Source organism: Sus scrofa, chromosome 18, assembly GCF_054392235.1.
Source record: "Sus scrofa isolate SSC_HxYL_T2T_F1_AM1 chromosome 18, Sscrofa_HxYL_maternal_Yorkshire_Landrace_v2.0, whole genome shotgun sequence".
Lineage (NCBI taxonomy): Eukaryota > Metazoa > Chordata > Mammalia > Artiodactyla > Suidae > Sus > Sus scrofa.
Window position 1 is genome coordinate 37777038 of NC_139400.1, and position 20557 is coordinate 37797594.

Sequence of the window (20557 nt, forward strand, 5' to 3'; positions counted from 1 at the left end):
GGGTTTTAGTCTGTTTCCCTTACAGCTTTTCAGTGGTCTCAGCTCAAACTTGGGTGTTATCTTGAGCCACTCTCCCCTTAAAGGTCATGAAGGCCAAATTTTGTCTCCTTATTTTTATAGGAATGCTGAAAGTCCTTCTTAGCTTTTCAGCCTCTTAGCAATTTATAGTCTTCCTCTCTCCCTCCTCCATATATTTTGTGTATTTTTAGGATCTGCAGGTGCTTTAAAAGTAAACGCCCTTTTTTGCAGGGCCACTTTTCTGCTATTCCCTTTTTTCCAGACTCTTAATCCTTGAAGTTCTTGGTTGGTAGCCCATAACTCCAGTTTTTGTGTCTCTAGCCTTATAAGAAAGCCTAGAGGTATTTCTTTCTACTTACACCACCCAGGGATTGGCAAATGTCTCAAGGGGAAAAGTGGCAGAAAATGTAGGATTCAATTCAACAAATGCTTCTTTTATCCCCAGGACCTCAGCTTCTCATGTTATAGCTGCCTTGGTTTTACTACAGTGCCTTCAAACACATTTTATATTTTATCAGCTTTTACAGCCTTTGTTAGTGGAAGGGTTGATCTAATAAAACTACTCTAGTAGCTGAAAATGGATGTTCAATTCACAGCATTTTATCATTTTCAATATCTCCTTTATCACAGTTGTTTCATCAGTCTCCCAGCTAAAAGCTGATTGTTTAAAGCAGACTAAAAACAGTAGATAATAGTGAACTGTACAATAAAAATGCGAGATAAAGGCAAACTAGCCATTTTTTCCCTGGGTAGAGAGAAATAATAAATACATTATTAAGAAGGTATATTTTTTTCCCCATTAATGAGAGTTTTGCTTCTACTTTTCTTTGTATGCCCTCTAGTGGAGGTTTTGTTGAAATGACATAGCTAGAAAGTAAGATGACTAAAAGGCTCCATATCATTTAGAAAAAAAATTGTAATTGTGATCACATAATATACATTACATTTTATTCTTTTTAACCAACTCTAACAATCTTGAGGAAGTTTGGTAGATAAAGAAAAAAATATCACTAGTAAGTTCAACTGGGTTTTGTTAAATAATATATGCTGAGTGCTAGGAGATACAAGATAAAAGACCCAGTCCCTGCCTATACTATATTTGACAAAAATAGTATAAAAATTATAATACTATAGGTGTAAACCAGCTATGATAGAAAAAATAAAAAATTTTAAAAATGTAGCAGAAAAAAATAATAGAGATTTACAAGATAGTAACATTAGAGATAGTGGAGGGATTCTCTAGGAATAGAAATTAGAATTTAACTGAAATAAAGGTAAGTGAAAGCTTCCCAGAGGTTTAGTTTTTGAACTGAGGTTTGAAGAATGAACAGGATTTAGCCACCTGAAGATGGTAGAAAAGAATACTCAATGTAGAGGGAGGTTCGTGTGCAGGCAGAGGATGAAAGAGCACTTTTTTCTCTTTTTACGGCCACACCTGCATCAGATGGAAGTTCCCAGGCCAGGGGTCAAATTACAGCACTAGTTGCAGCCCATACCACGGCTACAACAACACCAACTCTGAGTTGCATCAGTAACCCGTACCACAGCTTGCAGCAATTCCAGATCCTTAACCCACTGACCCAGGCCATGGATCAAACCCACATCCTCACAGAGACAACATCAGGTCTGTAAGCCGCTGAGCCACAACAGAACTCCTGAGAGAGCACATTTCATTCATGCACTTACAAGTTATGTAGCAAGATCATGGTATTGGAGTAGGAAATAAATCAGAATTCAGCAGTGGCTAGATAATAATTTGTATAATCCATGATAAAATATATGAATTTCATCCTAAAAGTTGCAAACAACCTTAAGAATAAACAAATTAGTATTATATGAAGGTTATTCTGACAGCAGTTTGAGGATGAATTAGAATCAAGAGGTCCAGTAAAAAGGCCTGCTCTTAGATGCAAATGGATAAACAACTAGTCTGCTATATAGCATAGGGAATTATATTAAGTATCCTATATAAACTGGAATGGAAAAGAATTTGAAAAAGAATATATTGTATATTATGTATATATATCTGAATCACTTTTATGTACAGCAGAAATTAACACAACATAGTAAATCAACTGTACTTAAATAAAATTTTAAAACAACGCTTGCTCTTGCCAAAACCAGGGACTATATATTCAGAATTGGAACCAGTGAGTAATTTTGCCTGAATTTAAAGAACATTAGTTTCACTGTATCTCAAGATGGTTTTCAAATTTTATTTTTATTTAAAATTCTGGCCGTAAAAGTTTCCTAGTAAATTTTTTTAAATATGTAATTTAGGGAGTGAAAAGTCTTCTCTTTTCCTTATAGTGTCATTGTTTATTACATATTTTTGCACAAGTTCTTCCATGTGTTAGCATTTTTATTTTGTTTTTAAATAGGATTTTATGCTGTACTGTTGCAATTGGCTTATTTAACTGAACAGTATTTCATGGACACTATAACTGTTAGTATGTATAGATAGTTCTCTCTTTATAACAGCTGCATAATATTCCACTGTATGAATGTGATACCATTACTTAACCTAATATTTTATTGAAGAACATTTGGATTGTTTTCATGTTTTTAGTATTACAAAAGATGCTCCAGTGAACCTCTGTGGAAACTTGGATGGGTTTTCTATAGGATACAATCCAAAATAGAGTTTCTGACTCAAAAATATGTGTATATTTAGAATTATTATGGGTGCAGCTGAATTGTCTTCTGAAAAAGTGGAGTCACTTTTTACTACCTCCCACAGTATTTGAAAGAATCCACATAGTGATATCACTTGGTATTTTGATATCCTAAATTTTCTAATCTGATTTATAATTAATATTTTAGTTTGCATGCTTTTCAATAATGCTTAATTGATTAATCTTCTAAATTTTTGTTAGTGGTTTATACGTACTTCTTTTTCTATTAATTCCCTTTGATCTTTTTATCATTTTTCTCTTTGTTGGTCCACATGTTTTAGCGATTTATAAGAACTTTTGGTATATTGGATCTTTTAGCTTTTAATTGTTACATGTGTTGGAAATGCTATTTCTGGTTTGTTTTTTGTTTATTTATGCTGGTTTTGGTGGGTTTTTTTATTTTTATGTTGATATTTTTGTCTCTTAAGAAAAACTGTCATAAAGCCAACTTCCCAAAAAAGTCCTGGACTCAGAAAGCTTAACAGGTCACTTCTTTTAAACTTCCAAAGAATAGATTCCATTAACAATTTGGATTGTTCCAATGCATAAGAAGAGAGAGAGAGAAATCTTTTAGTGGTTTTTTTTTTTTTTTTTTTTACAAAGCAAAAAATTCTAATTTTGAAATCCAGTAAAAATTATACACTCCAACAAATTTTATAAATATGTCTCAATTGTGACTATAAATACAAAAATCCCTTAATGAAGTATCAGCAAGATGCATGTTATATGCAAAATAAATGAACAATATACAATGATCAAATGAGATTCATGTCAGAATTTCTATTTTATTGGAAAATAGCTCAATATTATGGAAATAAATTTTATAAAATTTCAAGAGATTTTTAAAAAGGAGGTTATCATTATAATAGATGCCAGAAGGGAATTTTTATAGAAGTTAAAAATCTTACTCCAATTTTTGTAACCTTAGTAAAATTTGATTAGATGAATAGTTCTTTAATTTCATAAACATGTACCCGAAACCCAAACAAGTCATATGCTTAACAGAGGAGCACTAACAGCATTTTCATTAATGTCAAGAAGAAAACAGGGATGCTTATTATAAGCTCTTTTTGTCTTTCATTGTTTTGGGAACTATAAGACAGTGCAGTCATGCAATAGAAGAAAATAAGATCTACAAATAATAATAAAAATAGCTAGTCACGACACTGCATTTACTTCATGCCTAGTACTAGTCTAATTATTGAGCGTTATTATTTCATTCCCACAGATTTTGACAATATCACAAATAGGTACCACAAATGTGGAAACTATCTTATGCCCATATAAAGTGGTAGAAACTGAAGCAATGAGATTTTAAGAAACTTGCCTAAGGTTACACAGGCAATAAATGCTGAAGACTAGATTTTAACTTAGGTAGACTACTTTATTATACTTTTAATTATATTACTTATAATCTGAACTAGGATTTTGCAAACCTTTAATGTTTGATTGGAACAGATTCATGCTCGTTCCTTTATGTGTTGTTTATGGCTACTTTTGTGCTACAATAGCAGAGTTGAATGGCTCTGACACAGTCCTCTATGCCCCATTAAGCCTAAAATATTTACTTTCTTGCCCTTTACAGAAAAAAATTTGCCAACTACTGTTCTAAATCATTGAACTATATTACCTTTGATCAAACTACTAGGCATTCTTTATTAGGAAAGCGGACAAAATTATATTTTAGATTATATGAATATATGCTTAGTAAACTCAAGTTAATGAACTCGGAAACTGTTAGAAATAGTAATCATAAAGTGAGGTTATTTTTTTTTTTTAGCTAATATGCGAAATTCACTTAATTTCCAATTTACAAGTAATAGCCAGCTTGAGAATACAATGAGATAATGGATCCCAGTCTCAAGACCAAAAAAACATAAACATCTAAAGGTAAAAGTGCAAGAATAGTGAAGGACCCAAATGAAGAGAATTTTAAAACTATACTGAGTAGAACAAAAGGAGATTGAATAAATAGATATGTCATGTTCTTGGCTGGGATGACTCAGCATTAAAAAGGACATTTGTTTTTTTATCTGAATTAGTTTGTAAAATTAAACATCATATTCAGAGTGCCAAGGGGGTATTTTAACTTGATGAAATGATTCTAAAAATTCTGAGGGGAAAAACATGACCAGTTTTTTCAAAAACTAGGTTTATGACTTTAAGATGTTAAATTGAATATTTGCTAAAGTTTTGCCCTTCCACAGCAAACTTTAGATATCCTTAAAGTTTTATTAAAGTTCTATTGGAAATAGGAAAGGGAGTTATCTTGGGAATGGAAAAGGAGTAACTCCCTAAAGAAAGAAACATATGGGAACCCTCTCTGCCTAACCCTAAGAACTACGTTATTGATGGGCCAGGCCAGGGTTGCTGGCTTGAATCTTCAGTGTTTGACAGGTCTTTATATGCCAGAAGATGGATGCAAAATCACAGAATTTCCAAAATCTGGAGAATGTAAGCATCATAAAATCAGGACAACAGATCCAACAAAAGAGTGACCTAGACTAGATAAAATGGAAAAAACAGAAGAATCTGAAAAAAAAACTTTATTCCTCTGAGCAATCTAAGAGGGATTTGCTTCCACAAAATAACAATCAGGAATTATGAAACAAGTACAATGAATTATGAAAAAAAGAAACTTACTGAATATTAAAACTAAAGTACATTTGAAGAATAGCAGATGGAACTCAGCTGAAGAGCTAATTAGTGGACTGGAAGATGGATGTGAGGAAATCTAGAATACAACAAAAAGAGTTACAAAGGAAAAGGTAAGAGACATGGAGAACCTTGCTGGAAGTTCTAACATCTGTCTAATAAGAGTTCTAGAAGAATAAAGTGGAAAATAGACTATATTGGAAGCAATAATGGCAAAGAATGTTCCTAAACCGAACACAAATATTTAGGATTGAAAGATTTACCAAGTGCAAAAAAGATTTATACACACAAAGTGATAAAGATATTTAACATTTTAAATTAATATAGACACATCACAATTAATTTCAAAATATCAAGAATAAAGGCAAAATTCCTGAAAGTTATCTGTATAAATTACTTCATCAAGACAATTCTTATCAGGAAATGTCCTTCTAACATTAGACTTCTTAGTAACAACTATGTATACTTAATAACAACTATGTATGGAAGATGAATAAACTTCGAACTGTAATTCTATATTTAACCATTCTCATTCAAGAGTGAAGGCCAAATAAAGACAATTTCATATATACAAGAACTTAAAACTTATCTTCAGCAAAAGTGCAGTTGACATTTTAACTGAGATTGTACTGTATAGTGCAGGATATTTAGCAATTCCGGCCTTAATCCATTAAATGCCTATACCTCTGTCCATTTTGATAAATTAAAAATACTTCCCACATATTTCACAAAAAAGTGTTCCCAGTTAAGTAGTGCTATTCTTTTGACTCTTAAATATAACAGCTACAAAGTCTTCTACAAAAAGATAAACCCAGATGTAATGGGATGCAAGAAATAATGTTAAACAAAGAAGTTAGTAAACATATTGGTAAATCTAAATAATTATTGGCTGTTAAAAAAACTATGTTTATAAGATGATGATATACTAAATTTACATGATAACAAGTTGGAAATTTGGGTGGCTGAGGAAAGAATGAAGCAAAATAAAAGTGAACTCTTCAGATGAGACCATAGTTATTAACTGGGTAAGGTGGAAGTTGTTAGGAAGAAGGTGAAAAGGACTTAAAAGTAAGTATAGTAGTCCCCTTTACTGTTTTGTTTTCTGTAGTTACACTTACCCTCTGTCAGTTGCAGTCTGAAAATATTAAGTGGAAAATTCCAGAAATAAGCAATTCGTAAGTTTTAAATTGCATGACATTCTGTATAATGTTATTAAATCTTTCACCATCCTGCCCAAAACATGAATCATCCCTTTGTCCTGCATATCCAGGCCATATAGACTACCCACCCATTAGTATAGGAAAAAATGTAGTTAGTATATATAGGCTTCGGTACCATCCACGGTTGCAGGAATCTATTAAGGGGTTTTGGAATGTATCCCGGTAGATAAGAAGGACTGCTTACAAGAAGAAATAGTGTAATACTGCTGTACTAGAAGAAAATAAGGATATTAGAAGCTTTCAGATCAAGAGGCAGTACAGGGAGGTAGAGGGTGAACAGAACAAATAGAACTTAGACAACCTCACAGAACTAAAAAGGAGACATTAATGAATTTGTTTATCATGGAAGTGTGATAAATAAGCAAAAATGTCAGAAATGAGTCTAACCATATTAATAAAAAGCTAAGGTAATTGCTAAAACTCACTGATTAAAATGCAGTAACTCACATACGACTAAAACCAAAATCCAATGAAATACACCTAAAGTAAAATAATGCATAATGGTTGAAAATAAATGAATTGAAAATATATCATTCATTTAGCAAGTAGATAGCAAGTAGATACCAAGTAGATACAAAGACAAAAAGATAAACAAAACCCTCTCAGGTAATAAATACTTAAGGGAACAAAGAGGAAGAGTTCATTTGGAAAGATACCCAAATCTTTTTTTTTTTTTTTTTTTCTTCCCATTTTTAACTGCCCCACAGCTCCTGGGCCAGGGATCAGATCCCAGCAGCAGTCTTGACTTAAGCCACAGCTGTGGCAACAGCAGATCCTTAACCCATTGTGCCAGGCTGGGAATCGAACCCATGTCCCAGCACTCCTAAGACGCCGCCGTTCCCCTTGTACCACAGCAGGAGGAGCTTCCAGACACCCAATTCTTATCAGTAATTATCTGTAGTGTTCTAAGGAAAAAGTACATATGTACAAATTAAGTAATTTTTAAAAATCAATGTCTTTTTAAAGAGCAATGATAAATAACTTGATTTATATTAAAGATAAGTCACAGTAATTAAAATTTGTGGTATTAGTGGAAAGCTCTTGATTTCTTGTCCCTAGAAAACAAAAGAAAATGTAGGATGAAATCCAAGAATATATGACATTATCATGTGATTAATGTAGCATTTCAAACTAGCAGATAGAAAATGGATGATCCCTTTGGTGCCAGGGATTTGAATAGCTGTTTGAAAGAGTAAAAAATGTTGGGTTCCAACCTCACACCAAAGCAATTTCCTATGTTTCACAATATTAAAATATTAAAAAATATAAAGTCACACAAATACATTACAAATAAAATTACTAGATGAAAATGGAGATGAATACATGTTGGATTGACAATGGCCCATAAATTATAAACATGACACAAGTGGGAACTTGGCTACCAGAACATCATTCACTTCCTCTTTGTTCTTACCTCCAAGCTATGCCTTCCCCAACCTTGGGCTACTAAGACCTCTTAAGGGAGCTGAGTGCTGATGGAGAACTCAGGCTTTTGTTCCTTTCCCTGTAAAACACACGTTTCATTTCCCCAAGGGTAGGAAGTCATCAGGGCTAAACCCAGATGGAGAGCAGCTGATCTCACAAAAGTTTGACAGTAGGAGATCTGTGGACCTTGGGTAAAGCTGGTCCCACATGAATGTTTTGGTTCCCAGACTCTTAAAGACTAGGAGCTAAACAAGTGGGCTGAGTTGTCTCTATCCATGAGGTTGGGAAAGTTCAGGAAGATAGGAAAGCAGAGATAATTCTCCAGGTACTTCTAACAGCCTGCCCTTAAACTGCATACTCACTGCACAAGAAATTTCTTTGATTTTCAAAATCTGAAGGATTTCTGCCATTAAGAATATTACAACTACTAGACCTGAGCCCTAAAGAGGCAACAGAAAATAAAAAACTTCCCAGCAGCTAGAGGAAAGACTGGTAAGTTAGAATATTTGCCTGGTACAATAAAATTGCTGATGGAGAAATATGAAAACTGAATTAAAAATTAAAAGCACATACAGAGATTTAAATGCAGCAGAAGAAAGAGCTCTTGGAACTTAAGGAATGTGGTATTTGAAAAGAGAAGAAAAAAGGAACGTGGAAGATTGGTAACAATGAACACATTCTAGAAAAAAAAGAAGTGGTTCCTAAGCTGAAAAATTCTATCAGAACTGAGTATCGAAAAAAAGGCTTCATTCTGGAAAAGTTTCTGAGCTTTAATTTGGACTGATGAGAAAGAGAAAAAAAAAGCATAAATTATAGTTTAAAAAGTGTAAACTCTGAAAACAGAGGACATTTTTGAAAGCTTCCAAGCAGAAAGAATTACTTGCCAACAAAGGGAAGTAAAAAGACTAGAGTGGCATCAAACTGCTCATGCGCACAGCTGGAACTAGAAAAGAATTAAGTTACATTTTCGCTGAGAGAAAAGCCTGCAACCTAAAGATCTTATTCTCAACCAAGCCACGGTGTGCATTCAGGGTGAAAAGAAAGATGGTCAAGGATATGCAAGAACTTGGGGAAGGTAGCTAACCCTGGCCCCCAGCTGAAGAAAATACATAAGACAAGACTTAACCAAACAAAAAAAGAACCAGGACATCATGAAAGCAGAGGATGAAGAGAAAGCAGTGGAGAGGGATGAAGTTAGATAAATGTGTATTTAATGGATTGTGTTAGACTGAGAATCTGAAATGTGAGTGTTAAATAAGTATTCTGGGAATGGATAAGACAAAATGCAAGTAAAAATCTTATAAGTTACGCCAACAAAATCTAAGACCCATAGTTTACAGAGTTGGGGGGCACCTAAGAGAAGCAAAGAAACTAAGAGTATTCAAAAGATCTTACACTGTTCAAGTGTAAATACAGAGAATTGTGGCATGGTAGAGGAGGAAAGGGATAGGTCTTATCTTGCTTACATATAAGAGAGTCATATGCGTTTTACTGAGTAGAAAAACAAGATAATGTTCAATGGCACTTTTAGAAAAAGAAGGAAAAGCAGAGTCATCAGATTTTCATGAGGAAAAATGTAGTGGCAATTTTGTTGCGCTAGCAAAACAAAAGGGAAGGCATATTGTCAGTTATATCAATCATTACAGTAAATGAGAATGGACTGAATTTTTCAGCTGATATACAAGCTTAAAACACAAAAGATGGCTGAATGCTATTACAAGAAAAGTTGAAGAAAAAAGGTATGAAAGATTCCTTTTCAGGTCAAGGTAAACCCATGGAAATCAGAATTGTCAGTATCAAATATTGCTAATATTTTAAATGCAGTAAACAGAATGAAGAACTTTTTACTATGATAAAAGGCAAAATTAATGAAAATATAACAAGAACTAACCTGTACACACTAGACTACATGGCTGCTAAATCTGTAAATCAAAACCTATTAAAATTCAAGGATAAGTAGCTCAAAATACAATTATAACAGGAAATTTCAACATGTATCTCTTATTAGGTTAGGTAGATCTAATATATGTAAAATAAGTAAGTATATAGATGCATTGTCTACACAGTTGGTAAAGTTATGATATAATAGGTAAGAAAAAACCTTACCTGTATTAAAAGTAAGCATGACACAAAAAACAGAAGCAGACCATTATTTTAGTTACTTCATGGATTAAGGGGTAGATAATGAGATAGAGAAAGGTCGGGATCAGTATCCTCAAAGAACTTACATTCTGATTGAGAAAATAGATGAACAAATACATTTTGGCCTGAAAGGTGAACGGAGAAAAATAAGCACAGAATGCTGTGAAAACACAGAGGAGAGGAGGATTGCTATGCAGGATGAGATGGGGCATCAGAACATTGTGGGGCTTGTTTGCTTCTAATATAAAATACCAGTGGTAGGTTATACATATGTTTGAAAAGACATTTCAACTAGAAATGATTAGTTGACTCAAGTAATTTTGTTGTTATACATATTTGCCCTGTTTGCTAAAGCTGTCCAGAAATTCACTCTTCACTTTGTAAGGATTGTCTAATGAAGCCAACTGTGTAAACAATATTCAAGGTAGAAGTCAGTGCTTAACAACTGCTTTAGTGTATGATTCCCAATAAGACATTGAAATTGTAATATACTAGGAAATAGAAGAAACAGATACATATGAAACTTTTTGTGCTAAAGATATTGGTGTGATCAGATTCAGGATATACCTTATATTAACCTTGCAGGGAAGTACTCCCTTTATAGGTAGTGTATGTAATGTGAGTAATCAAGATGAACTTCCTTAATGAGATCAAAACAGAGAATTCTGAAGTCATTTAATTTGTTGTTCTTTTGAGAAGGTCTTTGTGTATAAATCAGATGTTTAAGGTGACTCAGGAAGGGAAACCTCTAGAGGGAAACCACTGTGTCCTCCCAGAACATAATCTCAGTCTGGCTAAACTATTGCACTGATGTCTTTCTTGATTTAAAGTAACTATCCCAAGTCAGGGTAAAATTCTTTTCAGTCCCAAAGTAGAACCATAATAGAACACACTAAGAAGTAAGTGTTACCTAAAATATAACTTTAAAAATGTAATAAGCACTTATTTAGTATGAGCAGTTTTGAGAGGACAGGGGCCTTATTTGTATCATTCATCTGTATATTCCCAGCATAAGCATGGAAAGAGTACTCTGATATTTTTGTGTGAATATGTAAATTAATGAAACCTCAGAAAGTATGGTTTATTTAGTGGTTTTTTAAAAAAAGACATTTCTTCACTAGAGGGTGCTGTGTGTAAGCATTCAGTACTTCTAAGAGTGTCGTCTTCATATTTATTTATTTGCTGGGAAATTAGATTTTTAGATCCCCTGATTTACAAAAAGCTTTCATTTTTCTTTGCTTTCTAAACAATACTGATGGTCTTGTGTATTGTAAAATTCATGGATTTGAATGACTGTTAAGGGCAGCACTGACACAAATGTTTCTTTTCTTTCTTCTCTTTAGGAGACTTATGACCCCGATCATGTATGCTGCCCGGGATGGCCACCCTCAGGTTGTTGCTCTTCTTGTTGCTCATGGAGCAGAAGTTAATACCCAGGATGAGAATGGTTATACTGTGAGAATCGATTGTACAGTGTCCCTTTTTATCACTAAGACCTTGCAATCTTATTGTCACTAGTCCACAAGGAAGGTTTTAAGAACTAAGAATTGCAGAAGGGCTGGATATAATTGCTGTCCAGTAAAGAAAAGCAAAAGCTTATATGGAAAAAAAAGAGATTATCGCCTCTCTTGTCCTCACACTTGACATAAGAAGCTGTTACAAAAAAAAAGAGCCTGGGCTCTGGAACATACCTAGAATTCTTTTCTATAGAAAATAATTGTGATTGGCAGATAAATTGTTTTATTCTATAACATCATTCGACTGCTAAAACATTATTTGATTTTATAAAATCAGTGCACACTGGCAGTCTGCTTTGTAATTTCCAAATTACAGCTTTAGAAATTAATGTTATATTGTGAAATGATGAGATTGCATCATTTCATTAATTAACTACATTTGCTTTTTTATTGTGCCATAAATACTGTTGAAAAGTTTTCCTCTCTATCTCATGTACACTCCCTCTTTAAACAATCTTCTTTTTCCTCCACTTACAGGCTTTAACATGGGCAGCACGTCAGGGCCATAAAAATGTAGTTTTGAAGTTGCTTGAACTGGGAGCTAATAAAATGCTACAAACCAAAGATGGAAAGACACCAAGTGAGATTGCAAAAAGAAATAAACATCTAGAGGTATTCTATATATCAAATTAATTTTTCTTAGTCTGCATGATCATTTGTAGAACCTTTGTATTTTGTTAGAATTCACACCTGTAATAGTAGTGTATCTGGCTGTTTTTTTTGTTTTTGTTTTTTTGATTTTGTGGCTGCACCTATGGCATATGGAAGTTCCCAGGCCAGAGATTGACTCTGAACCACAGGTGTGACCTATGCCAAAGTTGCAGCAATACTGGATCCTTAGCCTATTGGACCAGGCCAGGGATTGAACCTGTGCCTCCACAGTGATCTAAGCTACTACAGTCAGATTCTTAACCCACCATGCCAAGCAAGAATTCCCAAATTTTGTTTACATAGAGCTTACATATTTTTAATGACCACACCCATGGCATGTGGAAGTTCCTGGGCCAGGAATCAAACCCTCGCCTCTGCAGCAACACAAGCTGCTACAGTCAGATTCTTACCCCACTGCACCATAGTGGCAACTCCTGGCTGTTATTAAATGTTTAAATCTGTAATTTTTCTCCAGCCAGGTAATGAAAACTTTATTTTATGAGCATATTTATCTTTTACTAAATAAGAGGCATTTATAATGTGGTAATTTAAAAACCATGTAAAGAGATAATAAAGTCTTATCTGGTGGTAGAAATAAAATTGAAATAGACTATTTAAACATTTCCAATTGGTTCAGATTTTCAAAAATTGATTAGTATATTGATAATTTTACAGCTAGTAAAATTTCAGAATTTGAGTACATAATTAAACTGTTGTTTTTACATATTAATTAGGTGTTTAGAAATTAAATCCTTTAAGCTACATTTGCTCCTGTACATGTGACAAGATATATAATAAAGTGAAAACATTCTTGGGTACATGACTTACTGTCATTCAGATGTTAAAATCAATAATAAATATTGGCAGTACATTAAATTACTTTATTGATATAAACTTTTGGTCTGAATATTAAAGTTTTCAGCTACAGGTCTGTAATTTCTAAGCAAGGATCAAATATAGTTCAACTGTAAATCTAAGTTTTATATAGTTCAGGATCTTGTAAAAGTGAATTTCTGAATTTGAAACCTTGAGACATTCCAAAGTTTCCATCATATAGTAACTATTTTTATTACATGTGAAATAACTTCTTCTGTTTTTTAAGTAGCCTATAAACATGCCTATCATTTTTCTAACTACATTCCCAAAATTATTCTAAATGCTAATCGCTGAAGTCCTGTGAAACTTTAAAAAGAAATTTACAGTTTTTCTTCTAAGTTTTGAATATTTGAAGACTTTTTATTAACATACTACATTATTAAATTTAGGGTAGAGTCTGGACACTGAATTTGACATACTAAGAAATTTAGGAACATCAGAGATTATTTTGAGTCATAAATTTTTTCTTGAAGTGACATTTGATTTTGTATCTTAGCTGATTATGTAACAACTTGACATACTAAAATATTAGCACTAAGAAGTTTTAAAACTAAGGAATTTCACATCTCTTTAAGGTGTACAGTTTAGATTTATGTACATTAATCATGCTGTTACTTCTTCTACTTAATAATGTATTCAAAGTACTACCTTAAAAAATTCTACCTTAGAACTTACTTACCAAAATCTTACTGAAAACATTCATTACTATCTTCCTTTAATTTTTACTATAACTTTTTTCAGATTTCCAATTTTCTTTCCTTGACTTTAAATCCTTTGGAAGGCAAGCTTCAACAGCTAATTAAAGAAGAGACTGTGTGTAAACTATTGAGAACAGATTCTGATAAAGAAAAAGATCACATATTTAGGTAACATATGTGTTCAACGCAATACCTATAAATGCATAAAAAAATTGTGCCTGTTTTTATTATAGTAAATGTGATGACCTATTTAAAATATATTTTAAACTTTTATAAGCTTTTTTTTTTTTTTTGTCTTTTTTGCTATTTCTTTGGGCCGCTCCCACAGCATATGGAGGTTCCCAGGCTAGGGGTCGAATCGGAGCTGTAGCCATCAGCCTACGCCAGAGCCACAGCAACGCGGGATCCGAGCCGCGTCTGCGACCTACACCACAGCTCACGGCAACGCCGGATCGTCAACCCACTGAGCAAGGACAGGGACCGAACCCGCAACCTCATGGTTCCTAGTCGGATTCGTTAACCACTGCGCCACGACGGGAACTCCCAAAACTTTTATAAGCATTTTTAAATACTGCTTAAAATGTCTAAATTTTAAGTGCCTTGTTCTCTAGAATTTTAGAAGTTTTATGTGCATGTACCAATAGTAATGAAAATAACTTTTTACTTTAAATATCAACAAAAGAGTCTAGGATTGTATTTTTATTATTCGTGTTCAAACTAGATTGCATCTTGCTTTCTAGTTCTTTATAGCAGATTTCTGGTTTTATAAGCTAAAATTAAAAATACCATTTTTCCCCTGAACACAGTTGTTCAGTACATGGCCACAACATTATCCTCTACTTAACCCACATTTATTAACTTTTTATTTCCTGCAGTTAAAGAGATTTTCATGTTCAGAGCTCTCACAAGGAATACAGTTGACCCTTGAACAGTTCTGGGGCTGGGGCACTGACACCCCCAATGGAAAATCTGTATCCAAGATTCCTCCATATATGTGGTTCCACATCCGTGGATTCAGCCAACCACAATTGCACAGTAGTATAGTAACTTAACATTGAAAAAAATTCATGTACAGGTGGACCTGCACAGTTCCAACCATGTTCAGGGGTCAGTTGTACACATGTTGACAAATATTTTCAGTCTTAGGAAAATAAACTTCATTTTACTATCACCATTTTCTCTGTTTGCTTAAATCTTCATTAAAGAAAACCTCTTTCTCCTTTGATGTAACATAAGTCTGGTATGTAAGTTTGTAAATATAGGCATACTTCAGAGATACTGGGATTTGGTTCCAGACCACCACGATAAAGCAAATATCACAATAAAGTGTGAGTCACAAATTTAAAAGTTATGTTTGCACTATACTGTAGTCTTCTAAGTGTCCAATAGCATTCTGTTTATAAAAACAATGTAATTATCTTAATTAAAAATTACTTAATTGCTAAAAAATGGTGACCGTCGTCTGAGCCTTCAGCAAGTTGTAGTAATAACATCAAATATCATCATAACTAATATAGTAATAATGAGAAATTTGAAATAGTTTGAAAATTCTCAAAGTGTGACACGGAGACACAAAGTGAGCAAATGCTGTTGGAAAATGGCATTAAATGGACCTGGTGACACAAGGTTGCCATAAACCTTCAATTTGTAAAAAACGCACTATCTACAAATAAAGCAATAAAACAAAGCTCAAAAAATGAGGTATGATTGTATATTCTACGTAGATTCATTCTTATTCTCTCTGCATTATAAATATGTATTTGTGCATTTATAGTCTTCTAAAATTGACATTGTTATAAATATGTGTAGTTCATATACAGCATTTGGAGATCTGGAAATATTTTTACATGGACTTGGACTTGAACATATGACAGATTTATTGAAGGTAAAATTTTGTATAAGCTACAGTGAGTTATATATGCATGTTTATTTGTTGGTTAATGTAACATTAAAAATTTATTAGCATGCTTATGAAAGAGTGACATGCACTTTTCTCCATAGCTTGTAGTACATCCCATTTTAAACTTAACAAACATTTTGAAAATTTATTATTACAGAAATTTACATAAATTAGAATCTGGCTGGACACCTTTTACCCACTGCCTTAAGCTTCACAGAAATCCTTGTACACCTAGGACCTTAGTTTGTTTTTGCAGTTGCTGATCTTCCTATATAGAATATTAAAAGAAGCATGATTTTAAACCAAACAAACCTGGTATCATATTCTTGCTGTAATGACTATTAACTGAAATACGTAATTTAAATCTTTTCTTTCCATAAGGGTGGTAATACCTAGTGTAGGACTGTCTAAATGTTAAATTAGCTCATATGTCCAGCACTCTTGTAGGTATTTGAAGCATGCATTATGGGATTCAAGCAGATGACAATTATCAGCCATTTAGCTGATACTGAAGCAGTAAAGTACTATTTAATAGGCTCTCCTTAGGAATATGCGCATTCTGTTTACATAGTTCAGAGTTGGGTTTCACTGTACAATCTTGATACACCCTGTTTGAGAAATATTGAGTAAAACTAAATGTTATTGATTGTTTAATATTATATGATTAGAAATTTTAAATATTCATAAAACATAATTTCTGTCAGATTTTATAGAGCTATTTTTCTTTTTATGTAAGCAAATATTGTAATTATTTTTTTGAATCTGAAAAACTAGCTGGTTTATACTTTTTAGGTAGTTACACATCTTATTCCTCATTACTGTCTACTCAGTAATATAGTAGTACACCTGCATATCCTATCTCCTCTATAAAGCTGAAAGTTGTGTAGGAGGGTAGCATATAACAGAGTAACTTACGTACACTAGCCTATTTCTCCTTTTACTATTTCCTTTATATTGAAAGGTGGCATTTTTTTTCCCTTTTCTTCAGGAAAGGGATATAACTTTAAGACACCTTCTGACCATGAGGAAAGATGAGTTTACAAAGGTTAGTAGCAGTTTCAAAAACATCAGACATTATCTTTCATATTTTTAATATTTTGGATCCTTTTATTTTATATTTTTAAAAAATCCTACAGCTGCAGACTGTGAGTGATCTTTTGCTGAGTTCCACATTAGCTATGATTATGGAAGAACATACCTAAAGTCTTCCATTACAATATTAAATTACTTTAAGAATATTTAAAGACTTAGAGGTTTTTTTCTTTCTTCAGATTAGTTGTGACATCTCAACGAAAATTGATGCTTTATTTCTAAATATGAAAGATTTGGAAAACAGTAGACAATAGGCTACTTAGCAATAAGAGGTGTTTTTTTGTATATGTGGATATGAACAGGTGTTGTTCAAATATTGCCTTTTGCAAAATTCTCAAAATGATTAAGACCTACTTTGCCATGTAGTATTAAGTAACAATCTGAAAATAGCTATAGGAAATATCAAATATACTTTCATAAATAGGATATATGTAAAAAGGAATGATCTTCCTGCATGAAACACATTGGAAACTTGAAGGCTTTAATAAATCAAACATACTACTTAGCTAAATCCACGATAGAAAATTTAGTGAATAAATTTTAGTTCTTAAGGTAGAACACAGAAAGAAGGCTTAATTCTCTCTTAATCATTGATAACACTTTAAATAATATTTTGAGGGAAAATTACTCTTGTTTCTGGAAAGATTGTATATTAAAATCTAATAATTTGTTTTTAGAATCCATCAAAATTGTTATGTAATGAAAAATTAATTATAGGCACTATATATCTAAATAAGTAATGATATAACCTTATCATTCCAGTTGTAAGCAAACTCGTGTATTTCTCAGTATTTTTTCCAATATGTATCTGTTTTTTCAAGATGTGAATTAAGTAGAAAAATTCTTCAGTAATTTTGAATATTGTTAAAAGTATGACTACCTTATGGCACCTTAAAATTATTTCTGCTTAGAATGGAATTACCAGTAGAGATCAACAGAAAATTCTGGCTGCTCTTAAAGAACTAGAGGTAGAAGAGATAAAATTTGGAGAATTACCTGAAGTGGCAAAGTTGGAAATCAGGTAAAATTAACTTATTTGTTTACATTAATACCATTTAGAACCATCTTTCTTCCTTAGTTGAATTTTGATAATGTCTGAGTCATTTTACTTGATACCATCATTTTCCTAGGGATAGGGGTAGTTCATTTTGCAATATACAGTGTTCTGAATGGAAAGTACTTTATAAAGTCAATTTTTACTGAGAAGCAAAATCATGCTTCTATCTTAATTCACATAGAAATTTTTTTATTGCATTTTGTTAAATGAGCTAATTAAAAGACACCATGCTTTTTATGGTATAGCTGTGACTCTCTAAATCATTTAAGTATCAAATTGAAAATTCAAAGTGTCATTTTTTTTGCTTAGAGCAATAAGAAAGTGTTCATGTAGCTCAGCTCTATTTCCAGCCTTCTTCTTTTTGAAATTATGTTATCAATAATATATACACAGTACAATGTATAAAATAGATAACCAACAAGGACCTACTGTATAGTACAGGAAACTATAATTTGTAAGGGAAAGGAATCTTAAAAAGAGTATACACACACACACACATATGTATGTATGTATAACTTAATCACCCTGCGCTACACCTGAAACACAACACTGTAAATCAGCTATACGTCAATTTGAAAAAATAAAATAATAAAAACATAGTTATCAATAAAGTTCATTTTCAACATTATAAACTTGTCAAGCACTGATTATTAGTTATCTAATCTCCTTATAGCTTGATGATCTGTATTCAAAGTAATACTCTATCATTGTTTCAAAATAACATACAGCTCTCAAATACTTAAGTCCATTGTAAAGGATGTCAGTTGTGAGGACTTAGCAAACTTTGAATCTCTTCATTTTCTTTACTTTTTAAATTTATTGCCTCTACGAAGGAATATTCTGGGTTCTACATGAATGAATTACAAATTAAATTTTTAAATATAATTTATTTGTATGATGGCAGAGATGCCTCTATGAATTTCTATCGTGAGAGTTAACAGACTGAAAGAATGTACAGAATCCTGGATGGTTCACTTATTAAATCTGTTGAATTTTTTAAAAAATAAAACTGGCAGACATATATTTCAGGAATTTGACCTTGTTATTAAATCACAGACTTTGTTTACATGCTGTTATAGAAAAGATTTTACTTCCCATTTGTTCAGTCATTCTTTAAAGAAGAAATTAGTCATTAAGTCATAAGAAAACTAACAGCAGGAAAAGTTAACTGATTGATTATAATCTTCTGGTAATGTGACTTCAACAATTTAGCTACTGATTTATTTTAAGATACTTTTGTTCTGTGTGCTCAGTTTTATAAAATAGTTACAAGAACATACATGCACAGTACATTTTTTATACAGTTAGCCTTAGTATGTTTTAAGAATTAGAGAATGCAATTTAAAAATGCTAATAACTATTTCATCACTACTTTGAGATATTTTGCACAGAACTATTTTCATCCAAGTCATTTTCATCAGTTTTGCCCAGATCTTTTCTCTTAGCCTGACATCCACTTAAATGTGTAAAAGGTATCTCAAGATTATGTCAACTTAGGAAGTAACTTTTCCAAAAAAATGTATCTGTATATATGCAGAATTTTGCATAAAAATACATTGTTCACATTTATTATTTCTAAGCATTCTAAACTTGGAAACTCAAAATATTTAGCTTCAGGTGAATGGTTGAATTATGTTGCATCAATGTAATTATTCTGTCAGTAAAATCATTTTGAGACTTATGGAAAAATAATAATAAAAAAGGCAGATATAAAATGAAGTATAAAGTATAATGCCAGTTGTATATATGCATGTAAAAAATACTGGAAGAAAATGTGTACCATGAGAAAATGTTCTGGGAGAAAATCGTAACAGTTGTCTGTGGGTGATAAAAGTAGTGGTAATTTTACTTTTTTTCAGAAAGTCTACAGTGATGACATAGTACTTCTATTTGGAGTATCTTTATTTAAAATACAAATTTTATCCTAATACTTAACTTCACATTTTAAAATACAGCCAGTTGTTTCAGTCAACTTACACGCTGTTATGCTTCAGTAACAAATAACTTCTCAATCTAAATGACTTAAGAGTTGCAAAGTTTATTTCTTGATCACCTATATCATGGACCAGCTGCAGTGAAACTCCTCCTTATTATTCTGAGAGCAGCCTGGAAAAACAGCACCACTTTGGACATACTGCTCTTGTGGCAAAGGGAAAAGGGAGGTGACAAATCAGTTAGTGGCTCTTAAAGTTCTTTTCAAAAGTTACAGAGTCACTTTCAGTCATATTTTATTTGCCAAAACACGTCATATGGCCAAGCCTCATGTCATCGGGGCATGAAATGTAATCCTCTGGCAGAGGCCTGGTGGCATTTGTCTTTGTAGAAAAGACATGACAATTTGATCAAATAACATAGTCTGTCATACCTATGCCATATCTGCTTATTCTGAATTATTTAATTAAGTATAAAATTATCAGAGCTGCCATGTTAAGAGTACATAAGTTGTACAGCTCTAGGGTCGGGGGTGGGCAGCCATTCATACAGTGTATGTGAAAGGCACACTATAAATGTTTTTTTAACGGCCACACTGCAGCATATGGAAGTTCCCAGGCTAGGGGTCGAATTGGTGCTTCCCCTGCTGCCCTACACCTACACAGCCACAGCAATGCCGGATCCGAGCAGCCTCTGCGG

At 32.7% G+C, this 20557-nt stretch overlaps 1 protein-coding gene across 4 annotated transcripts in view; it reads left to right on the forward strand.

The window, feature by feature from the left end:
- Nucleotides 1-20557, forward strand: part of ASZ1 (ankyrin repeat, SAM and basic leucine zipper domain containing 1) — a 52096-nt gene that overhangs the window by 22687 nt on the left and 8852 nt on the right. Inside the window, exons 5-10 of one of the 4 annotated variants that reach the window (XM_021079021.2) lie at nt 11479-11590; nt 12130-12264; nt 13921-14045; nt 15687-15762; nt 16766-16822; nt 17781-17890. In XM_021079021.2, the coding sequence (XP_020934680.1) occupies nt 11479-11590; nt 12130-12264; nt 13921-14045; nt 15687-15762; nt 16766-16822; nt 17781-17890 (615 nt within the window). The remainder of the gene's footprint in view (nt 1-11478; nt 11591-12129; nt 12265-13920; nt 14046-15686; nt 15763-16765; nt 16823-17780; nt 17891-20557) is intronic. The other 3 variants (XM_085005598.1, XM_085005599.1, XM_085005600.1) reach the window with 3 other exon arrangements.